Source organism: Ixodes scapularis, unplaced genomic scaffold (assembly GCF_016920785.2).
Source record: "Ixodes scapularis isolate PalLabHiFi unplaced genomic scaffold, ASM1692078v2 PGA_scaffold44__24_contigs__length_19508400, whole genome shotgun sequence".
NCBI lineage: Eukaryota > Metazoa > Arthropoda > Arachnida > Ixodida > Ixodidae > Ixodes > Ixodes scapularis.
The window spans coordinates 5,585,776-5,604,125 of NW_024609873.1; the positions used below are offsets into that span (position 1 = coordinate 5,585,776).

Here is an 18,350-nt window from a genome sequence, read left to right on the forward strand (position 1 = left end):
GGGGGGGGGGGGGGGTTAGGGAGACAGTTTTGAGATGCTCCTACCCTTGAGGTGCTTGTGTTGCTCTTGTGACACTTTTGAGATACTCCTGAGGCGCTTTTGTAACTATTCCCGAGACGCCCCTGAGATGCGTGAGATGCTCTTGCCACATTCTCTTTGGGTTGCTCTTGAGACACTGAGATTATTCCCAAAATACTTCTAAAATGCTTGGGAGGCTGTTGTGATATTCTCGAGATGCTCGCGAGATGTTTCTGGTATTATTACCGAGAGAATCTAGGACACTCGTAAAGCATTCACAACACCCTTATGAGGCTCCCGAGGCATTCGTAAAACCACAAAATTATTTTTATAACACCAATCACGCCAAAACGTAGATCCAATATTTGAACCAGCCTTAATGCTATTGGCATTACACAAACCCGAGTGCCTGACACGGCCTGAATGTCGTTTCTCCGTTCAGCCTGCGGATGTTCCGGGCCTTCGTGCCCCTGCGGGTGCTGGTGTGTGCGGGGGACGGCAGCGTGAGCTGGGTGCTGAGCGAGATGGACCGGCTAGCCCTGCACCGGCAGTGCCAGACCGGGGTGCTGCCCCTGGGTACGGGCAACGACCTGGCCCGGGTCCTGGGCTGGGGCTCCGTCTGTGACGACGATGCGCAGCTGCCCCAGCTGCTCGAAAAGTATGCACGGGCCACCCCGAGGTTGCTTGACCGGTGAGTTGCACTGGCGGAATAGAACTGCTTTTACTGTGACTGTTGCTGTGACTGAAACCAGCTGCAACTGGGAACAACTGCAACTGGTTTTGTACTTCTTGTATGGTAACATGGACATCACTTATATGGACTAGGTACAGTTGGCGCTTGATTACTGGGTTGATCAGTTCCTTTATGAGCAGCCATTTGACATGATGCAGGTTGTTTTGCAAATGTGACCACATGCCGACACAAAGGTGCACCATTCCCCTTTTCCAAAGTCCACGATAATGATGCACGTGGTGCCTCACACACGGAATTTTGCGGGTGGTTTCGTGAAGAATCACATTACATGAAATGACTTTTTACATGGTTGGGCTGGGCTGATTTACATAGTGCTTTGGTTTTTACAGCGATAGCTGTTGTGGGTTCTTCCCACCTCTGGAAATAAAGTCCGTTGTTGATGTTGTAGTAGCAGTTGTCATTGTTGATGTTGTTGTAGTTGGCAATGTAGGGCGTCTGGCGTCAATGTTGCCAAATCCTTGAAAAAAATCGCCTGCCGCCCACCGAAATCGAACTTCCGTTTGCTTAGTGTGAAGTGGGGCGCATTACCATCAGCCACACCACAGTGTTAATGACCCACTCTAAATTAGGGTTTTTGTAGTGCCCAACGCCCACTGCAAGCGCTTTGTGGAAAAAAAAGTAGCCTATAAAAGCTTGCCGTCGTAGCACTGTCAAGTCCAAGAGCTTCTGCTGGGAGATGCGCTTTCACGCACTCCGTTAAAAAAGAAACAAAAGCGTTTGGAACAAACAGATCTCTATTTTGCTCCAAACGCTTTTGTTCACGCACCCCAGAGTGCGTGAACGCAACGCCGATGCCCACCGACTTCGCCGTGATGTGTCGCAGCTATCGCTGTGACTAATGTGGATTTAAACAGGACTATTCAATTTTTTTTCTAAATGTGTCGTCTTTTTTTGTATTGTTTCTAGATGGAGTATCATGACGTATGAAGGGACCATGCCTCAGCCTTCCAGGAAGCTTTCCACACCAGTATGTCAGTTCCCCATTTCACCATATTATTACGGCTCAATGGCTTAAAAAATTTGGTAGCTTGGTGCATGAATTTTGTTTTTCATTTGCCATAATCCATTGGGTCAGCTGTGTTGTATGAGTACTATAACAGACACTGTTTTCCTCTTGTGACTTTTATCTGTTTACAGTTTGATGCAATCAGCGTCTACGAGGATTCCGTGGTGGCACATCTTTCACAAATACTCCACTCGGACCAGCACTCGGTAGTCATCTCATCAGCCAAGTGAGTAGCTCTACCTCTCCAAAACAGAAGGAGCCATGGCAAATTTAGTTCTGTACTCTGTTATAAGTTGTAAGCTTACCTGAACTAATACAGTCGAACCCTGATATATCGAATTCAAAGAAAGTCGCAAAATAGTTCGATATATCAAAAATTCGATATACAAAAATATGTTAAATTAAGCTTGAGTTGAAATTTTTTGGCGTCTCTGCTAATATCGGAGGTCATGACAAATGGGAGCTTACCAAATAGAGTATCCAAGAGCCGCTAAATACAGTAGAGCATAGTTGGCAAAGACCCCAAGCACCGCCGTGCTTACAGACGCGCCTGGCCGGTACCTCCACACAGCATAAGAAACAAAACATTAATATAATAAAAAAAAAATGAAAGAAAAATGGCAAAATGAGAAGAAAAAAAAATCATAAAAAAAGTTAATCAAGCAACAAAAAGGAAAGCTCACTAAATTCAAATAACAAAAAAAGAAAAGCCCAAAAAAATGGTAAAGCAATATTGGTAAAAGAAATATGTAAACAAAGATGGGGTGTTGGAAGTGCAATTGCACAACTGTTGTCGTCAACACGCTTGACTTGCTGAAGACTTTTTTTTTTTGCTCATTTTATTTTGGGGTTAGGGAGTTGCGCACCATCAGCAGTGTTCAGGGAAAGGGTGCAGGCTACCATTCTGACAGCGAACACTCCCTGCTCTCCCTTCCCCTACCTCCTGCTATGTCCTTCCCCTACCTCCTGCTATTGCCATCCTCCATGTTTTTTTTTTTTTTATCCGTTGTTTCTCTTTTTTCCCAACTGCTCTTTTGCTGCGTGTCTTAGCGCTTGTATGCTGGCTTGGCAATCTGCCAGCCCACAACCGCCACCGGCACACAAAATAGGCAACGGGAAGCCAAGCTTTGTTCGCTGTATCGAGTGTCCCCGCCATGGGAGTTGGATACAAAAAGTCAATGCTCCTATAGTATTACATGTGATTTTCAAGGGGATGTTTGGATTGTTTGATACAAACGATAATTTGAAATACCCGAGTGCGATATAACCGGGCTGGACTGTATTTAAACTCTCACTCCAGCTTTAACTGAAACTTAATGAGAAACTGGAACTGAAATTTTAACTAGCTGAAAGTTTAACTGAAACTCGAAATGAAACTTAAACTGAAATATTTAAACTCAAACTGACCTTAAACAGAAACACAAACTGAGGCCCGACCTGCAAGTAATTGGAGCGTGTTTAATATTCTAAATGACATTGACCTTGTACACCGATTATGACTACTTTGAGCTCATGTCCATTCCGTATATACTCAAACATTTCATAGTCGTAGTTTACCAGCTACTTAGCTCTTTCTTGCACGTTTTGACCTTAGCAGCTCTTGCATCATGAAACCCCAACCAGCCAGCTTATATAAAGGAGATTTCATTCTTGTAAAAGCATTTTCAATAGAGCTCTACTGTGAGCTCTTTGGCCTTCTTGCAGACTGCAGTAAACCTGTTGCAGAATGTGCAGCACCCTATGTGATGCCCAAAGGAATTGTGGGAATTGACTGTAGTAGACGACATAGGCAACGAAAGCAAGGACAGGGGCAGAAAACTGGAAAACACTCCTGCGAAAGAGAGAGAGAGGGGTAGCTGCCTTCAGTATCCTCTACGGTCTTCAATGTCACACTATAGATTCTGTAAGAGGAGGAGAGTACAGGACAATCCCATAACTCCTTCCGCGGTTTTCGTGCACGTAGTCTTTGCAGATTTTTGCAACTAGCCTATCGCAGCCTCTTCTGAGTTTGCAGTGAAGCCCTACTGTAAGCATGATTGTGGCGGTGAAGTCTGTTTTATCCCGAGAGATGAGGCACAGTTTTCTTCAAGCCTGTTTTCACGTGTATACAGGGTCCTGTGCGAGACCGTGAAAGACTTCATCGCCAAGGTGGGTGCCGCGGACATGCGGGGTCGTGCCGAAGGAGACAAGGACTCCATTTCTCACAAGGTATGTAAAGTAGGAGAAGGGCTGAACACGCAAAACAACGAGGATGGTAGAAGGAGAAGCGCTGAACTCGCAGCTAAACATGCATTGAAAAAACTCTAACGGAGGAAACCTCCATGTCATGGTGGCTTCAGCATTTTTCCAAGAATGCAATCTCCTTTCTGTAAATTAACGGATGTTTGGCATGTTGATGCCATCATAACATGAATGGTTTCTTTGTTTGCTTGTTCACAGCTACTGTCTAGTTGCGAGTTTAGTGGTTGTCTTCGGCAGTACTCGTATTTTTGCACGCTGCATACTTTCGTTTCAAACATGGACCAACTCGTCCGCATCGCTACTTCGAAGGAAAAGAGGGGAGTGTTCCGCACTTTATGATCCTATGAAATTGTCCCATCCACGTTGCAGTGCAAAGTGCTCAACGAAAAGCTGGATTCCCTGCTGAAGACGCTCAAGGAAGAGTCTCTGGCCACAGAGCAGGCGGGACCCAAGGAAGCGAGGTCCTCGTCCTCCGAGATGCACAGCGGAGCGGCCAAAGACGCAGGGACGGAGAAAGGGGATCCAAAGGCAGGATCTGTGAAAACCCCGACGGTATGCTGAAACCTTGTTGTAGATCGTGGGTTTATAGCAATCGAATCAGTTATTTTAGTTTTCGTCGAGTGATCGTGCGTAACAGTTGAATAATTTGACACCTACTTGGTGGTTACTGTCGTGTGCTCTGCTGCCTGTTACTATAGCGTCTCTCGTGTCTCCCACACGGTCCGAAAACATGTTTCTTTGGCAAACCCATGTTGCTGACGATTGTCTTTTCGGCATATTTTATTTTTTTGTAGGTACACTCAATTGTAATTTGTGCCCGAGGCTTTGGTCTTCGGTGTGGAGAATCAAGCCTGGTCCTTTCTCACGGTTTTAATGAACGGCCATCACAATGTTATGGTTTGTTGCGACGTACGAGTGTGAAGAGAAACCCCTCCCACAAAGCTCTCTACTTTTCATGATTCGGAGTTTCCTCCTCTCCACTCGCCTGCTCTCCAGCATCCACCTTGCTAAAATAGAAAGGTAGAGGCCTTTGTAGGAGGAGCTTGCCCGCTATTCTTAACCTGTAACATACCAGTTCTTTTAATGTTAGGGCTATTACAGTTTGAGTCGGACCACCTTTCGAGGAAAAACAGAAGACAAAATTGTGTTTTATATTTTATTTCTTAGATTATTTTAGCATTTGTTTTCCCTTTCCTTCTGACTACGTATCTCGGGATGTATGGTTTATCTTAATTGTCTATTGAAAATGTTTCCCTGACGTCTTTCTCTGCCCTTTTCATTTACGGTGCGTCCTTTACATGCAGGCAACTTTCATTCAGAAGGAGGCTCTCATGTTGAGGGCCAACAGTCTCAAGAAGGCAGTGAGGCAGATCATCGAGCACACGGAAAGAGGTGAGGCTTATTTGGCATGCAGGTTTGCTATTGCCTTTTGCTTTCTGCTATATACAAGTCACTGACAGAGTGACTTTCGCTTGGGAGCAGCGTCGGAGCAGTGTCGGAGGACATAACCGACCAGCGAAAGAAAGTAAACGACACACAGACGAAATCTGTCGGCAATAAGAGCGCCATCGGCGCTGTCGTTATGCGACCGGATTTTTTTTAAATTTTTGTTACTTCAACTTTTGCTATCATTGTCCGCATTTATCTCTAAGCCAGCACTTTCAATATTTCTTTAAAAGCATGCCGGAACAAGGAGGTAGCGCCATCTACCAATAAGAGTGCCAAACGCGCCTTGCCACTCGACTTGGTCCTCTGCATCGTTGCCCGCCGTTTACCGTGGCAAGTTTCTTGGCCCTATCTTTACGGAAAGGGGGCGTCGCTTTGCAATTTTTTATTTTTACAAGAGAAAACCGACCCGTAAATTACACTTTTGACAAAAAGTTTAGATTGCTACGTGCAGGCGTCGATTTTTACGGTCCATTTTAGATCGAGCCTGGGGACTTAATTGGGACACTTTATATAATAACAGTTTTAACAGGCCATAGTCTTGTTTGTCGCATAGTTCCTTTTCAAAAAGGAGTTCAATGACAAGGTCAGAAGCTGCAACACTGCTGATTTAATGGCAGTAATGGCACTGCATCGCCAAAACTTTGAAGCCTCTATTTCGTCAAAGAGAGTGGAGATTCTTTTCTTGCTGTCTGCAGTATGCCGTCATGGCTTTCAATTTTTGTGGTGCAAATTGGTCATTCCGTGCCATCATTACAGTGTTGGGTAAAGTACATCTAAAAACTGCTTGAAGTAAAGCACAAAATAAATTAGAGGATGTTCTTCAAGTAAAGTAGTAAGGACACCGGACACAATGTACTTGATGTAAACTATACAATAAATACAATATACTTTCAAAGTAGAGTAGAAGTACTTTTTGACAATATTTTATAATGCCCATTTATTCCTCTGTACAGTGTTTTTTTTTTTGTTTTCTTTTTTTAAATCTGGTATGCATTGTTTTAGGGGTAATGGGGAGTGCATCAGTTATTTTTAGAAATGGCGGCAAATATTGGATAAAATCAAGTGGCCACAGAGTAGTTGTTTTACTCTAGCTGACAAACTATCACAATCAACTTATAAGGGACTTATTTGTATCGATTTTATAGCTGCCAATAAGCGATGCGTTGTCTGCTTGCGTTTCTGGTGAAAGTAGAATATCCCTGCCGGTATTTCTTCACAGTTGATAAAGTATCATTTTGTGATACAAATTTAACATGATCAAATTTGGGAAATGTACTTTGGAGTCGGGTGATGTACTTTCCGCAGAAAGTAGCTGAAAAAAATACTTTATAAGTAAAATACAAGTGCATACTCAGAGAATGAACTTCAAGTAAAGTAGCAGTTTTCTAAACCTACTTGAAGTAGTACTACTTCAAAGTACTTCCCAACATTGCATCCTTAGAATGGCAGGTTTAAACTGACCTTTAGAAAATGTGTTCCATAAAATCCCGAGAGATAGCCCACCTATCAAGAGTGAATCGGCTGAAAATATGGAGTGGGCCAACTTTCAATGTACAATCAAGAAAAGCTTTAAAAGATTGCTATTCTTAGGTTGTGCCTCTTCCAAGCTTGTCAGGGTGGTAAGGGGCAACGAAGCAAATAAGACTGTACTTCCCAGTCAGCAACGTTCGCTTATATCCTGCCATAGCGAACTAGCCGCATTTATGCCGAGGTCATCATTGATCTCAACACTACTCTTACTAGGAGTGGGCTATCTTTCGGTGCTTAAATAAGTATAGCAAATCAAGCCAAAAATAGGGGTGGGCTATCTTTCGGGGGTGGGGCATCTCAAGATTTTACGGTAGTCGTATGTTTTTTCGGAATGGTTTCACTCCCAGTATTGTCAGCCTGTACCTCTGTGCTTATTAACTGGAAAAATGTGTAGATATTAGAAATATGGTGAAGCTTTTGGATGTTAAATCACTCGAAAGCGAGTCTTGCAGCCCAGAAAGCTCAGAATATTTGGTAGACTTGAAATCATTACCCACTCGTGCATACATTAGCCACTGTATACCCCAGTATCAACAGGCATTATGCTAATGATAAACAAAGATCTCTTTTTATACACTTGTATAGAAGCTCATAGTAGAATGCAAGGGGTCGTAATGCAGTCGGTTGCACTCACACTAAATGTCTGAATCAGTCTTATGCTGCCAAGACCATAATTGCTGTCACTGTAAAAACTTGGATTGTCTATCCTGTTACGCTGTATGAAAGCAGGGGTTGACTATCTTCGTGTTTCTTCATCGACGAAATGATGTCGAGAAAACGGGAGTACCACAGTTTTTTGCACTTTTATTCGATGGGAAGCTTTTGTTGCATCAGAGACGAGAACAATAGACGAGTCTATTGTTGTTGTTCTCTTGTTACTCTTGTCTCGTGCAGTCGGCAACAACATAAACCGAGACAGCCGAGTGCTGGCTGAGGGGTGTAAAATTCCGCATGAGGTGCCTCCAGAATGCTAGGCCATGGAACCTGCTAGCATACTGCGACGATAGGAAACGTGGCAGTCCATTCTGACGTCCCCTTTTATTGATCTTAAAAGGGAAGATGGGGCGGTTCTGCATTTGAGAAAAAAACACTTGAATTGTATTCACTTGGCCGTTAGAATAACAGATATCACAATTATGTTTCAATGCGACGCGCCGGAGAGCCATAAGAGCAGTTTGAAAATAGGGCTGAAGCCCCGCCTCCCTAGCCTTGGGCAGCCAAAAGATCCGTCGATGACGTCACATACAGCGAGTGTCTTTTGCGTTTTGTCACGTTTAACAATGCTTGCGCAGCAAATGCTTTCGTTATTCAGGTTCACGGGGTAAAAATACACTAGAATTCACTTCTAACTCATTTTTTTCAAGAAGCTCCGTAGCTTCCCTTTAATGCAGCTGGGGTTCTCATATGGCATTTTTAATGTTCCAGCCCATATTGCCACTGTACCAGCTCGCTGCCACTGCTTTAGCTCATATTTCCACTGTACTAGCTCATTTTGCCACTGTACTATACTCTGTTTTACTTTAAGGGGGGACACTACCCAAGAGGGTCCACTTTTGAACCTTTGGCTTAATATGAATGACATTTACGGCATATACTGGCATTTGCAAGGCAGAATGCAGTGCTAAGTTTCATCTGAGTACATGAATTGTAAAATAAATTATAGTCGTTTTTATCAGGAACACACCGACTTTGCTTAGGAAAACATTTGTTGGGAAACTAATGTAATACCCAACATTTTTCTTCACTAGATACTCAGCAGAATGCCTGGAGAGTGCAACTGTGAAAACAAAAGTTCCAAAAAGTAATTTATTTTATGCAAATATCGCAGTGAAAAATTTAATAAATTTTTTGCCTTTTATGTTGTCGATAAAATCTTAACATCTTTTATAAAAGACATCCACAAAGTAAAAAAAACAATTCCACAATTGCATTGCCCATAAAATTCCAGTTAGGAAAAACAATGAGTGAGTCTTTTCTCTTGTCCCATTAACAAACGATAGTTTTCCTAAAGTGAAATTTATGCCAAAATGTGGAACGGAGGAAAATGCATTCAAAGTGTTCCAGCCCTACCTTTTCTTTAGTATTGGTGGACCGAAAATAATTTATAAAAAATGAACTATGCAGTGTAATCTAATGAAACCTTCTGCGAATACTCTCTACATGTTGGTGGATGCAAATACGGCATTTTTCAAAATCAACCTTTTTTGCAGAAATCGTTTTTTCTGGGTAGTGTCCCCCCTTAAGTGTGAGCATAGCAGAAGTTACAAGTGCGAGCTCTGGGCTTCCAGCGTCCGTGCCTAGCACGCACGCTCGTGCAGTGCAAGCACTGTTCAAGACCACATGCTTGCAATCATAGTATTGTCTGCATTTGGACTTAGGGTGAAACGAAGTATATCTTATATTTCCACTGGACTAGCTCATATTGTCACTGTACCAGCTCACATTGCCACTGTACCAGCTCACATTGCCACTGTACCAGCTCACATTGCCACTGTACCAGCTCACATTGCCACTGTACCAGCTCACATTGCCACTGTACCAGCTCACATTGCCACTGTACCAGCTCACATTGCCACTATCCAGCTCACATTCCCACTGTACCACCTCACATTCCCACTGTACCAGCTCACATTGCCACTGTAGCAGCTCACATTGCCACTGTACCAGCTCACATTGCCACTGTAGCAGCTCACATTGCCACTGTAGCAGCTCACATTGCCACTGTACCAGCTCACATTGCCACTGTACCAGCTCACATTGCCACTGTACCAGCTCACATTGCCACTATCCAGCTCACATTGCCACTGTACCAGCTCACATTGCCACTGTACCAGCTCACATTGCCACTGTACCAGCGCACATTGCCACTGTACCAGCCCATATTGCCACTATACCAGCTCACATTGTCTCTCATGTTGCCACTCCCCGCACAGCTGTGGATGAGCAGAATGCCCAGACCAAGGTGCGAGAGGAGCAGAGCGAGGAGGAACGGAGCGTCTCTGACCAGCGGAACATGGAAGACTTCTCTTTCTGGCCGGGGGAGTACGGCCAGGGCGCGGCGGCAACGCTCGGGGACCAGGGGCCGGGCCCCATGATGGTGACGGTCACGGAGCCTCCAGAAGAGCAACCGGGAGCGGAGCAGCCGGCTCCACCGCCGGAGCAGCAGCTCTCATTGCTCACAGCCAGCCTCCGCGAGGCCGAGTCCACGGGGCAGTGCTGGGATCCGTGGGGGATCGCCATGGGCCAGAGCGTGGGAGCCTCCCTCAAAGACACACTCCAGGCAAGGGCTTGAAAGTGCTGTGGTTTAGGTTGACCTTAAAGGGGTGTAACCCTTTTGCTGTCGAGTATTTTTTCTTTCTTCTTTTTTAAAAAAAGACACTTTAGTGATCGAGTTTAATTTCGAAATTGGAATAATAAATAAGTCGGGGGTTTTCCTAATTATCTAATGGGAGCCCATACTGTGCTTGCAAGCTGTCCAGACTGAACAGCCCCAGCAAGGCAAAACATAGTACAAATACAAGAATTTAACTTCCCCAAGAACGTAACCGATAGCACCATCTCCCAAACAGTGCACATTTCTGCTTTTGAGTTGGAATTTTCGAATTCTTAGTCGCCGCCGTTTATGTATGGCGTGGGACCCTCGAAGGGTTAGGGAGTGAATGCCTTTTAATGCAGAATGCATTTTGACGGAAGTGGAGTTTGGATTTGCATAGCTGTTACCTTCGCGCCATAGCCATGGCCGTGCCATGCCGTGCCGTCGCGGGCCGTATTTAGCGCTAACGTCCCACTAAGTTATGGGTCGCACGGTCACGTGGCTATGACAAGGTGGCATGGCATGAAGGAGCTTCGGGTATCCTACCCCCAGCGTGAGCTTCCTTGTTCAATGACACTTGGGCGTCTCGTTCACCTCGAGCGCGCATGCCTGAGCCCAATTATAACGCAAGACACGAAGCTTATGCTGGAAGCCGGGGGTTCAAAAGATGCGCCCCACCCTTCTTGGTCTGTCAGTAATTATGGTGTAACTACAGGTCACGTGACCATGGGATGTGCCCTGCAAGGTCGCGCGTCGTCACAGTGTCGCGTGACTCGAGGTGGAACGTCATGGCAGCGTGGTGTCAACGGTCTACGCGGAGTGAAAGTTTGTCTGCTTCTTGCAGAGGAGTTGCAGTGATGTCAGTGACGCAATGACTTGACGTCTAACCAAATATATCATATTTGATTAGAAAATATTCGGTTCAAACCACTCTTTGCTTAGAATTCACTTCGAACTCAAAATCCATTATTTGCACATGCCTACTAGTATCATTATCGTACTGCTATAAGCCTTTTTTTAAATTTTACGGGGACATTTGCTAAGCTATGCAGAGAGTCAAGGGGCCCAGAGAGCTTGGAAACAGTTCCAAAAGATAGCAATTACTGGTCTTTCTCAATTAATGGGCCATGTGTTATCACCTCCCTTTGCTAATAGCCTTATCAGGATGCATCGTGGGGATCCAGTCACAAAGCATTCGGTATTAATTGCGAAGCTTCAATATGCGAGACTACCTCACACAGCGAGGGCAGTTGTGAACGGTATGGAAATTATTCCTTGTCTTGCCTTTCTGTATGGGTTTCCAATCATAAAGCATTGGCTACTAATTACAAAAATTCAGTAACGTAAAGTTGTTTTGCGCAGAGAATGCAATAGCCCACTTGCTAAATCGCCGAAGCACAAAGGAGCATCCTGTGGGTGTAGTTATATGTGCTGTGTGTGCTGGCTTTCGCAGTAACTGTTCCTTGTTAAAAACATTAAAGGGGGTGCAACGATTGCCGGGCTTCGATCAAAAATTTGTGGAAGTTTCCCTCTGACACTTCCGAAGTAAAGAACAGAAAACCGATTTCGCCTGCGTGTCCTAGTTGTTGAGTAAGAAAAACATAAATATTGGCATTTTGGGCACCCATCAACTCACTCCCAGTCTTCAGGGTCACAGCTGGTCTCCCTCCTGATGACATCATTCGGGGTGCCATGTAGGTTCCCGTGTGCTCTCTCGGAGGACACTTCCTCTCCCTCTCTCTGCTGACATTAGCGGGCGTTATGCTGCAGCTTAGAGCCGAGCGAGGTCACATAAGCTTCTTGCCGTATTTCCTTCAGCTTCCACTCGTGGCTTCAGGTGGGGGAAAAAGCTTGACCTTTGCTTTGCAATTATGCAGCGGAATCGCAACATTTTTTAATGAAGGAGATGTTTTCTCTATCCTCCAGGACACGATAAACAATGTAAAAATGACGAGATGCAAATTCTTTTAATCTAAAAATCGTTGCACCCCCCCTTTAACCAAATGACACTTTGCGTGTGCGCTTGCACACGCAAAGTGTGCAAGCGCACACGCACGCACCTTTTTATTATTTATATAGAATCATACTGATAAGTCAAGCATGTGCAGTATGTGTACAGTGCTCCTCAGACTTAACGCCACCACTGGGTTACCCAAACATTGATCTACACGGGTTACTCAAAGCTAAAATGGTCACTACAGCAGCCGGAACGTGTTCCTTAGTCATGTCATGACTGGAGGATCAAAACTTCACTGCATATGCTTTAACCAGTAGGCCCAGGAGGGGTGCGAAAAGTGCCAGAAAGGGACCATTTTGGCGCGGTCTTATGTTTGGGAAACACCGTATACCTATATTCCCAGCGTTCTCGCGGGTAGTTGGATAATTGAGCAAACAGTGACTCCTCTCGTCTTTCTGCATCTCAGGTGACGCTGGCGACGATCGAAGGGGGCCTGAGCGTGGACAGCTCCCCGTGCCCGTCGCCCCGGTCGATGGCCATGACCCCGTCGCCGACCCCGTCCCCCTGCAGCTTGTCCCCGCTGCCCGACACCCCGGGGCAGACCCCGTCCCCCGTCCCGCCCCATCACCCGTGCACCCTGGCCCTGACCCCGACCACGGAGGAGGACGACGAGGAGCGGTCGTGGAACCCGCCGAAACCACCGCCACGCAAGCACAAGGGTGAGTGGTCGGTTGACGTCAACGTCTTTGACTTCCTGGATCCTTAAGAAAAGGATTGCATTGAATTTTCTATACACTGTCTCACCGTAACTTGGCAAACGGCAAAGGCTACGGTACTAGTGAGCCAGTCACCACGTCGGAGGGAGACACGTGGTTGTACTCTATCTCACTACAGTCGAATCTCGTTAATTCAAACTCAAGGGGGACCGAAAATGTTTTTGATTAAAGCAAAGTTTGAATTAGCGCGAGTTTCACCCCATAGAGACACGTAGGATGGGACCTTCATGCTAGTTCTAATTAAGAGAGTCTGAATTAACCAGATTCGACCGTACAGTGCAATCCACTTATAACGACAACGAGAAAACCCAAAATTTCAATTGTGATAACCGACTATCGTTCTATCTAGACTAGAATCTGATCGTTTCTAGACTAGAAGCTATAGAAATTGATCGTTATAAGCTGTACATCATTATATGTTGTATCGTTATAAGTGGATCGCACTGTAGTTGCGCGCAGTGTTGTCAAAGCCACGGGCAACAAGGAGAGAGGAGCTGCTTTTGTGCAAATTTCGAGTGACGAGCTAATCTTCTAAGGGGAGGAAAGCGACATCTGGGACGCAGAAAAGAGGGTTCGGGTAAGAGAGGAGTTCCTCCTTCGCCTCTTCTCCAACTGCTTGGGTTATGCTCTCGCCCACGTGCATTCGTTAAGGGCCGTGAGGTGCTTCGGCTTTGTCGCTTTAATTAGCTCAAGGGGGCCATAGCAGTTGCCAAGTTATGATGAAACGAAGTATAGGCCGTGGCAGTGATGGAAACGCTGCATTGTTTGTGCCACGATTCCCCCGAAATGCCGAATTCCGCCTCGTAATGGCAAAGGCAGAAATGGATTACTGTAAACTACTTAATTTTTACGAATTTTGCAAATCGTCTACAATACGCGAAAAATAGGTTCCGCAAACAATTTCGGTAAAATGTAAATACATTGGAATCCATACTGAGATCCCACCGCGTCGCGAAAATTAAAACCCGCGAAATATTTTAAAACTTCAACTTTGACCTTAATCGCGAAATATTGAGCTCGCGAAAAATAAGTCGTTTACAGTATCTCCCGATCTGCAGCTGCTTATGGCAGCCACATGGGAACTGCGGTGCGATGTCATGGGGAAAGCACTGTTGCGAGTTAGCAATTTGTGGAATTTTCTACTTAATTTGAGGTTAAGATCTGAAAATTCTGTCGCTTATGCAGGAATAAATGCGTTGAGTCTCATAATATTCCCAAAGTTTATTAATTTTTCATGGTAACTGCTTCTTCTCCCCTGCCACTGTCTTGTGGTGAACTGGATTTGTTCAATGAACAGACTTGCATTTTATTTTTGTCTCAACTTTGATTGCCCACCGTGATGGGTGTAATAATGCTAATAATAATATGAGGAATGATAACTTTTATTTGCACGAGTATAAGATGCTGGGAGGTATTCTAGGTGAGATGAAAAGGTGAAAGCCTGTATGCAAGTGTGTCTGCTGGCCAATCTCCCTGGAAAGCAATTTAAAACAAACTGACTGGCCTGATTGGGCAAAGGCCCAAAGTTTCAAACAAATTACTGCTTTCCAATCACTTGCTCCGATTCAAGACTTCTGCTGGGAGGCAAGATGCCATCCTCGAATGACATTCGGGCATTTCCGAGTCTCATCGGTCGAGGTTTGTACGAACAAAGAACACTCGAGTATCGAGTTCACTTACAAAAGTGAAAAAAAGATTGAAAAAGATGACAAAACCGGAAGGTGATTCTCCAATGGGGAGCACCCAGTGCCGCCTATATATTATTTTCAAGATAGGCTCGAGGCATTGATGTCAGTTAGAGTGATAGAAGGGTGAAGCAGTTGTGAACTTGATAACTTTAGGTAAGTACCATTCATCTGAACTAGGGTGCCATGGAATGCGTCTTCGACTGGTCTGTTTACCGCATCCAAAAACGGGGCCTTTTTCGCCCAGAATTTGCGAGGAAGTAAAAAGTCCGACAACACCCAAGTCCTTCTTATGAGCTGGAATTCGAAAGCATGAATGTCGTTCTCCCGCTCCCTTAGTCCGTCTGTGGCATAGTGGCATGGACGGCCACATTTCGCTATGGTCAAGTGCGCGCTCTCGTGAAGTGGCCACGCTGCGCTGAGCTCGGCCGTGCAGCCTCTCTGGAGTTTGCCCGAGCGGGCTGTGCGGCCAGTCCCGCAACTCTTAGCGACGGCCAGGCCGCTGCGTACGCTGTGCCGCCATGGAGAGAGCTTCTCTGGTGGCGTCCACTGGAGCTACGCCACGTGAGAGCCAATGGGAGCCTTGTTTCTTGAAACTATGACGCGTGCCAGCCAATGGGAGCCTATCCATCAGATTTTGGCTTTACTTTGCTTCATTAAAACAGGGGAGTTTAGGTGCCGTTTGGTGTGGCTTCAAAAGCTGATGACATTGGTTTGCTTTATGAGACAGTTAATGTTTTCGCATCAATAGTTGTAGCACGTTCGTGCACCTCGGGATTCTCACGTCGCCATGTACGCGCGGCACAGGCGCCCTCTCGTAGGTGGGCAAGACGCCGGCTGCGAACTGCGGAAGGCAGCTGTGCTAAGTAGAAGTGCTTTCGTATTTTGACCTAGTCTGCAGCGAAGCATCACAAAAACAGCCCTTTTTTTTCTTTTTTTTTTTACCGGGACACGTTGTGCCAATCGCCAGGATCGCAACATCCGACAGTGTGACACTTCAGCTCTTTGCAACGTCGTCTGTTGTCACCTCAGGTGCCGTGATCGATGCACGTGCGGAATAAGACGCTAAACACAAGGGTCGTTAACGCGTTCCAGGCACCCTAATCGGAACTGGTGACTCGTGAATATTAGAAAAAATATCATAACACTTCTAACAGTAAAAGCAAGCTGTAAATCGAATCGAATAGCAATACTATTTGCAAATTATCTTTAAGTTTTAAATGGTCGCGCACCTCTACCGTTCGCTCATGTGAACGTTGACACTTCCGCAATGGGTCCCATCGCGGCAGGAGAGGCGGCGTGCCAGTCTCCGACGGGGTCCCGCCGCATCAGCAGCGGGAGCACGCTGAAACACCTCGGGGTGGCGATCCCGCTGATGCGGGGGGACCGAAGCCCCACGGAGGAGGGCCCCCCCTGCGAGCCCCTCCGGCAGCCCCTGCAGCGCAGCTTCCCCATCATCAACCCACTGGCCTCGCTGCCCATGTGGCCCAACCTGAACAAGGAGAGCCTGGTGGGCAAGGTGCTGCTGGCCAACGCGGACGCCCTCTGCGCCGCCGCCTCTCCGCTCATGGACGTCGAGGAGGTCTCCCTGTGAGTGTGCCAGAAGGCATTCTGGAGTTGCGTGCACTGCCTCCTCCTCCCTCTTAACAGCCACCGTACCTCAGAAGGGTTTCTCAAGTTACATGCTGCCTCCTCCTCTACATGCCTTCTACTAGGACCACTGCCTAAGAATGCCTCGTTGAATTATGTATATACGTGTTGCTCAATCCTCTACATGCCTTCTACAATTTTCTAAGAGTGCCTTTTCAAATTATGTATTAGTACTTGGTTTTCTTCTTTGCATGCCTTCTACTAGAACCAATGTTGGACAACTTCTTTTTGAATTATGTTTTATTATGTTGTTTCCTCTGCATGCCTGCTGCTAGAACCACTGCCTTCTTGAATCAAGTAATAATGTGTTGCCTCCTCCTCTACATGCCTTCTACTAGAACCACTGCCTGACAATTTCTCAAAGTATGCATTCATGTGTTGCCTGCCCTGCAATAATCTACTGCTAGCATCGCTGTGCATGCATGTGTTTTCTAATGATATGTGTTCATGCATTGCCTCCTCTGCATGCCTTCTATTAGCACCACTGTTTGGGAATGCTTTCTCGAATTATGTGTCAATGCATTGCCTCCTCTTAGTTGAAGTACATCCTCTAAATATGCACAGTGTGCCCCCCCAAAAAAAAATTTATGATGTTCTTTTCGCTGCAAAATTAAACTATATATCACCCAATGCTCATTCTCTGCCCAAATGTAGCGCAAGCAGTCCAAACTAGATGCCGAAATTTCAGCACAAACCGTTATCTTACTCAAAAGTTATGTGATTTTCTGAAAATTTCAATGGGAAAATGGAGCCTATTTTCGCCGGTTTTCACTAATGGATCTCCGCCATTTCCCCATCGAAAATTTAGAAAAATCAATTATAACTTTTGAATAAAATTATGGCAAGTGCTGAATCTTCAGCATTGGGTTCAGACTGCTGGCACTACTTTTGAGCGGAGAATGAGCGTTCGGCGATGTTAAATTTTGCGGTAAAAAAAACCCTGTAAATTTTTTGGGGACACTCTAGCCTCACGCGCGCTGCTTGAGGGCGCCCCTTTCTTTCTAGAAAGGTCCATATACTACCTTTTTCTGGTACTTTCTAAGGAAAGTACAACTCTGGACTTCAAAGTACATTTTGTCAAATCTGAAAAAATACTGAAAGGGATATTCTGCTTTCACCAGAGACGCGAGCCAACCACGAATCAGTTTGTTTGTACTGGGGACGGCTTTCCTGCAGCGTTTTGAACTCCTGCTACTTCTCACTCGGTCAGGGCAAGCGAGAGGTTAAATATATCAGGAGAGGACACTCCTCCACAAGGGGATTGCTTGCAGAAGCTACAGGGTTGACGTCATGCTCTCTCCTAGAACGTTTGACCCCCTTGGGTGCAAGCCAGTGCAACCATTGCCAGATTCAAAAGTCGGAGGGACTTCTGAGTATGGTGCCATTTCCGAAAGTAACTATTCTGTGGCCACTTGACTATCCAGTATTCGCCACCATTTCCAAAAATAACTGTTGCACCCCCGATTGCTTCTGAGGCAATGCATACCAGTTTTTAAAGAGTTACACTGTATAGGGGAATGAAAGAACGTCATGAAAGATTGTGTTAAAAAGTGCTTGTACTTTACTTCAAGTAAATAGTGGCCGCTGTACTTACTCAGGGTTCGTACAGCTCCTTGAAATCCTTGAATACTCGCGATTTTAATAAAAACCTTTCAAGGGCCCTTAAATCTCCTTGAAAGTTGCAATATGTTCCTTGTATTCCTTAAATATCTGGAAATGAATGACGTGTTTACTGCAAATCATGACGGTTTGAAAAGTTCACTCGCTTCGTTTCATTCGTCCGAGCCACGGTGATGCATGTAGTAGCGCGCAAGAAAATTGTGGAAGAAACGCACTTACCCTGTTGTGGTGTGACCAACATGGCGGCATACTTCTTTCCCGCTTGATGCATTGCTGCCAGACTCTGGCCGCAGGAGAAAGTGTTGTTTTTTCTCCCAAATGTGCCTTCTCCATGCGTAGAAAACTTATCTG

At 45.5% G+C, this 18,350-nt stretch overlaps 1 protein-coding gene across 1 annotated transcript in view; it reads left to right on the plus strand.

Annotated features, from left to right (window-relative positions):
• LOC8025848 (diacylglycerol kinase delta) overlaps positions 1-18,350 on the plus strand; it is a 384,159-nt gene that overhangs the window by 316,659 nt on the left and 49,150 nt on the right. Inside the window, exons 10-18 of the mRNA XM_042293119.1 lie at positions 461-709; positions 1,679-1,739; positions 1,910-2,004; positions 3,890-3,986; positions 4,389-4,571; positions 5,324-5,411; positions 9,932-10,278; positions 12,735-12,987; positions 16,019-16,319. Coding sequence (XP_042149053.1) covers positions 461-709; positions 1,679-1,739; positions 1,910-2,004; positions 3,890-3,986; positions 4,389-4,571; positions 5,324-5,411; positions 9,932-10,278; positions 12,735-12,987; positions 16,019-16,319 — 1,674 coding nt within the window. The remainder of the gene's footprint in view (positions 1-460; positions 710-1,678; positions 1,740-1,909; positions 2,005-3,889; positions 3,987-4,388; positions 4,572-5,323; positions 5,412-9,931; positions 10,279-12,734; positions 12,988-16,018; positions 16,320-18,350) is intronic.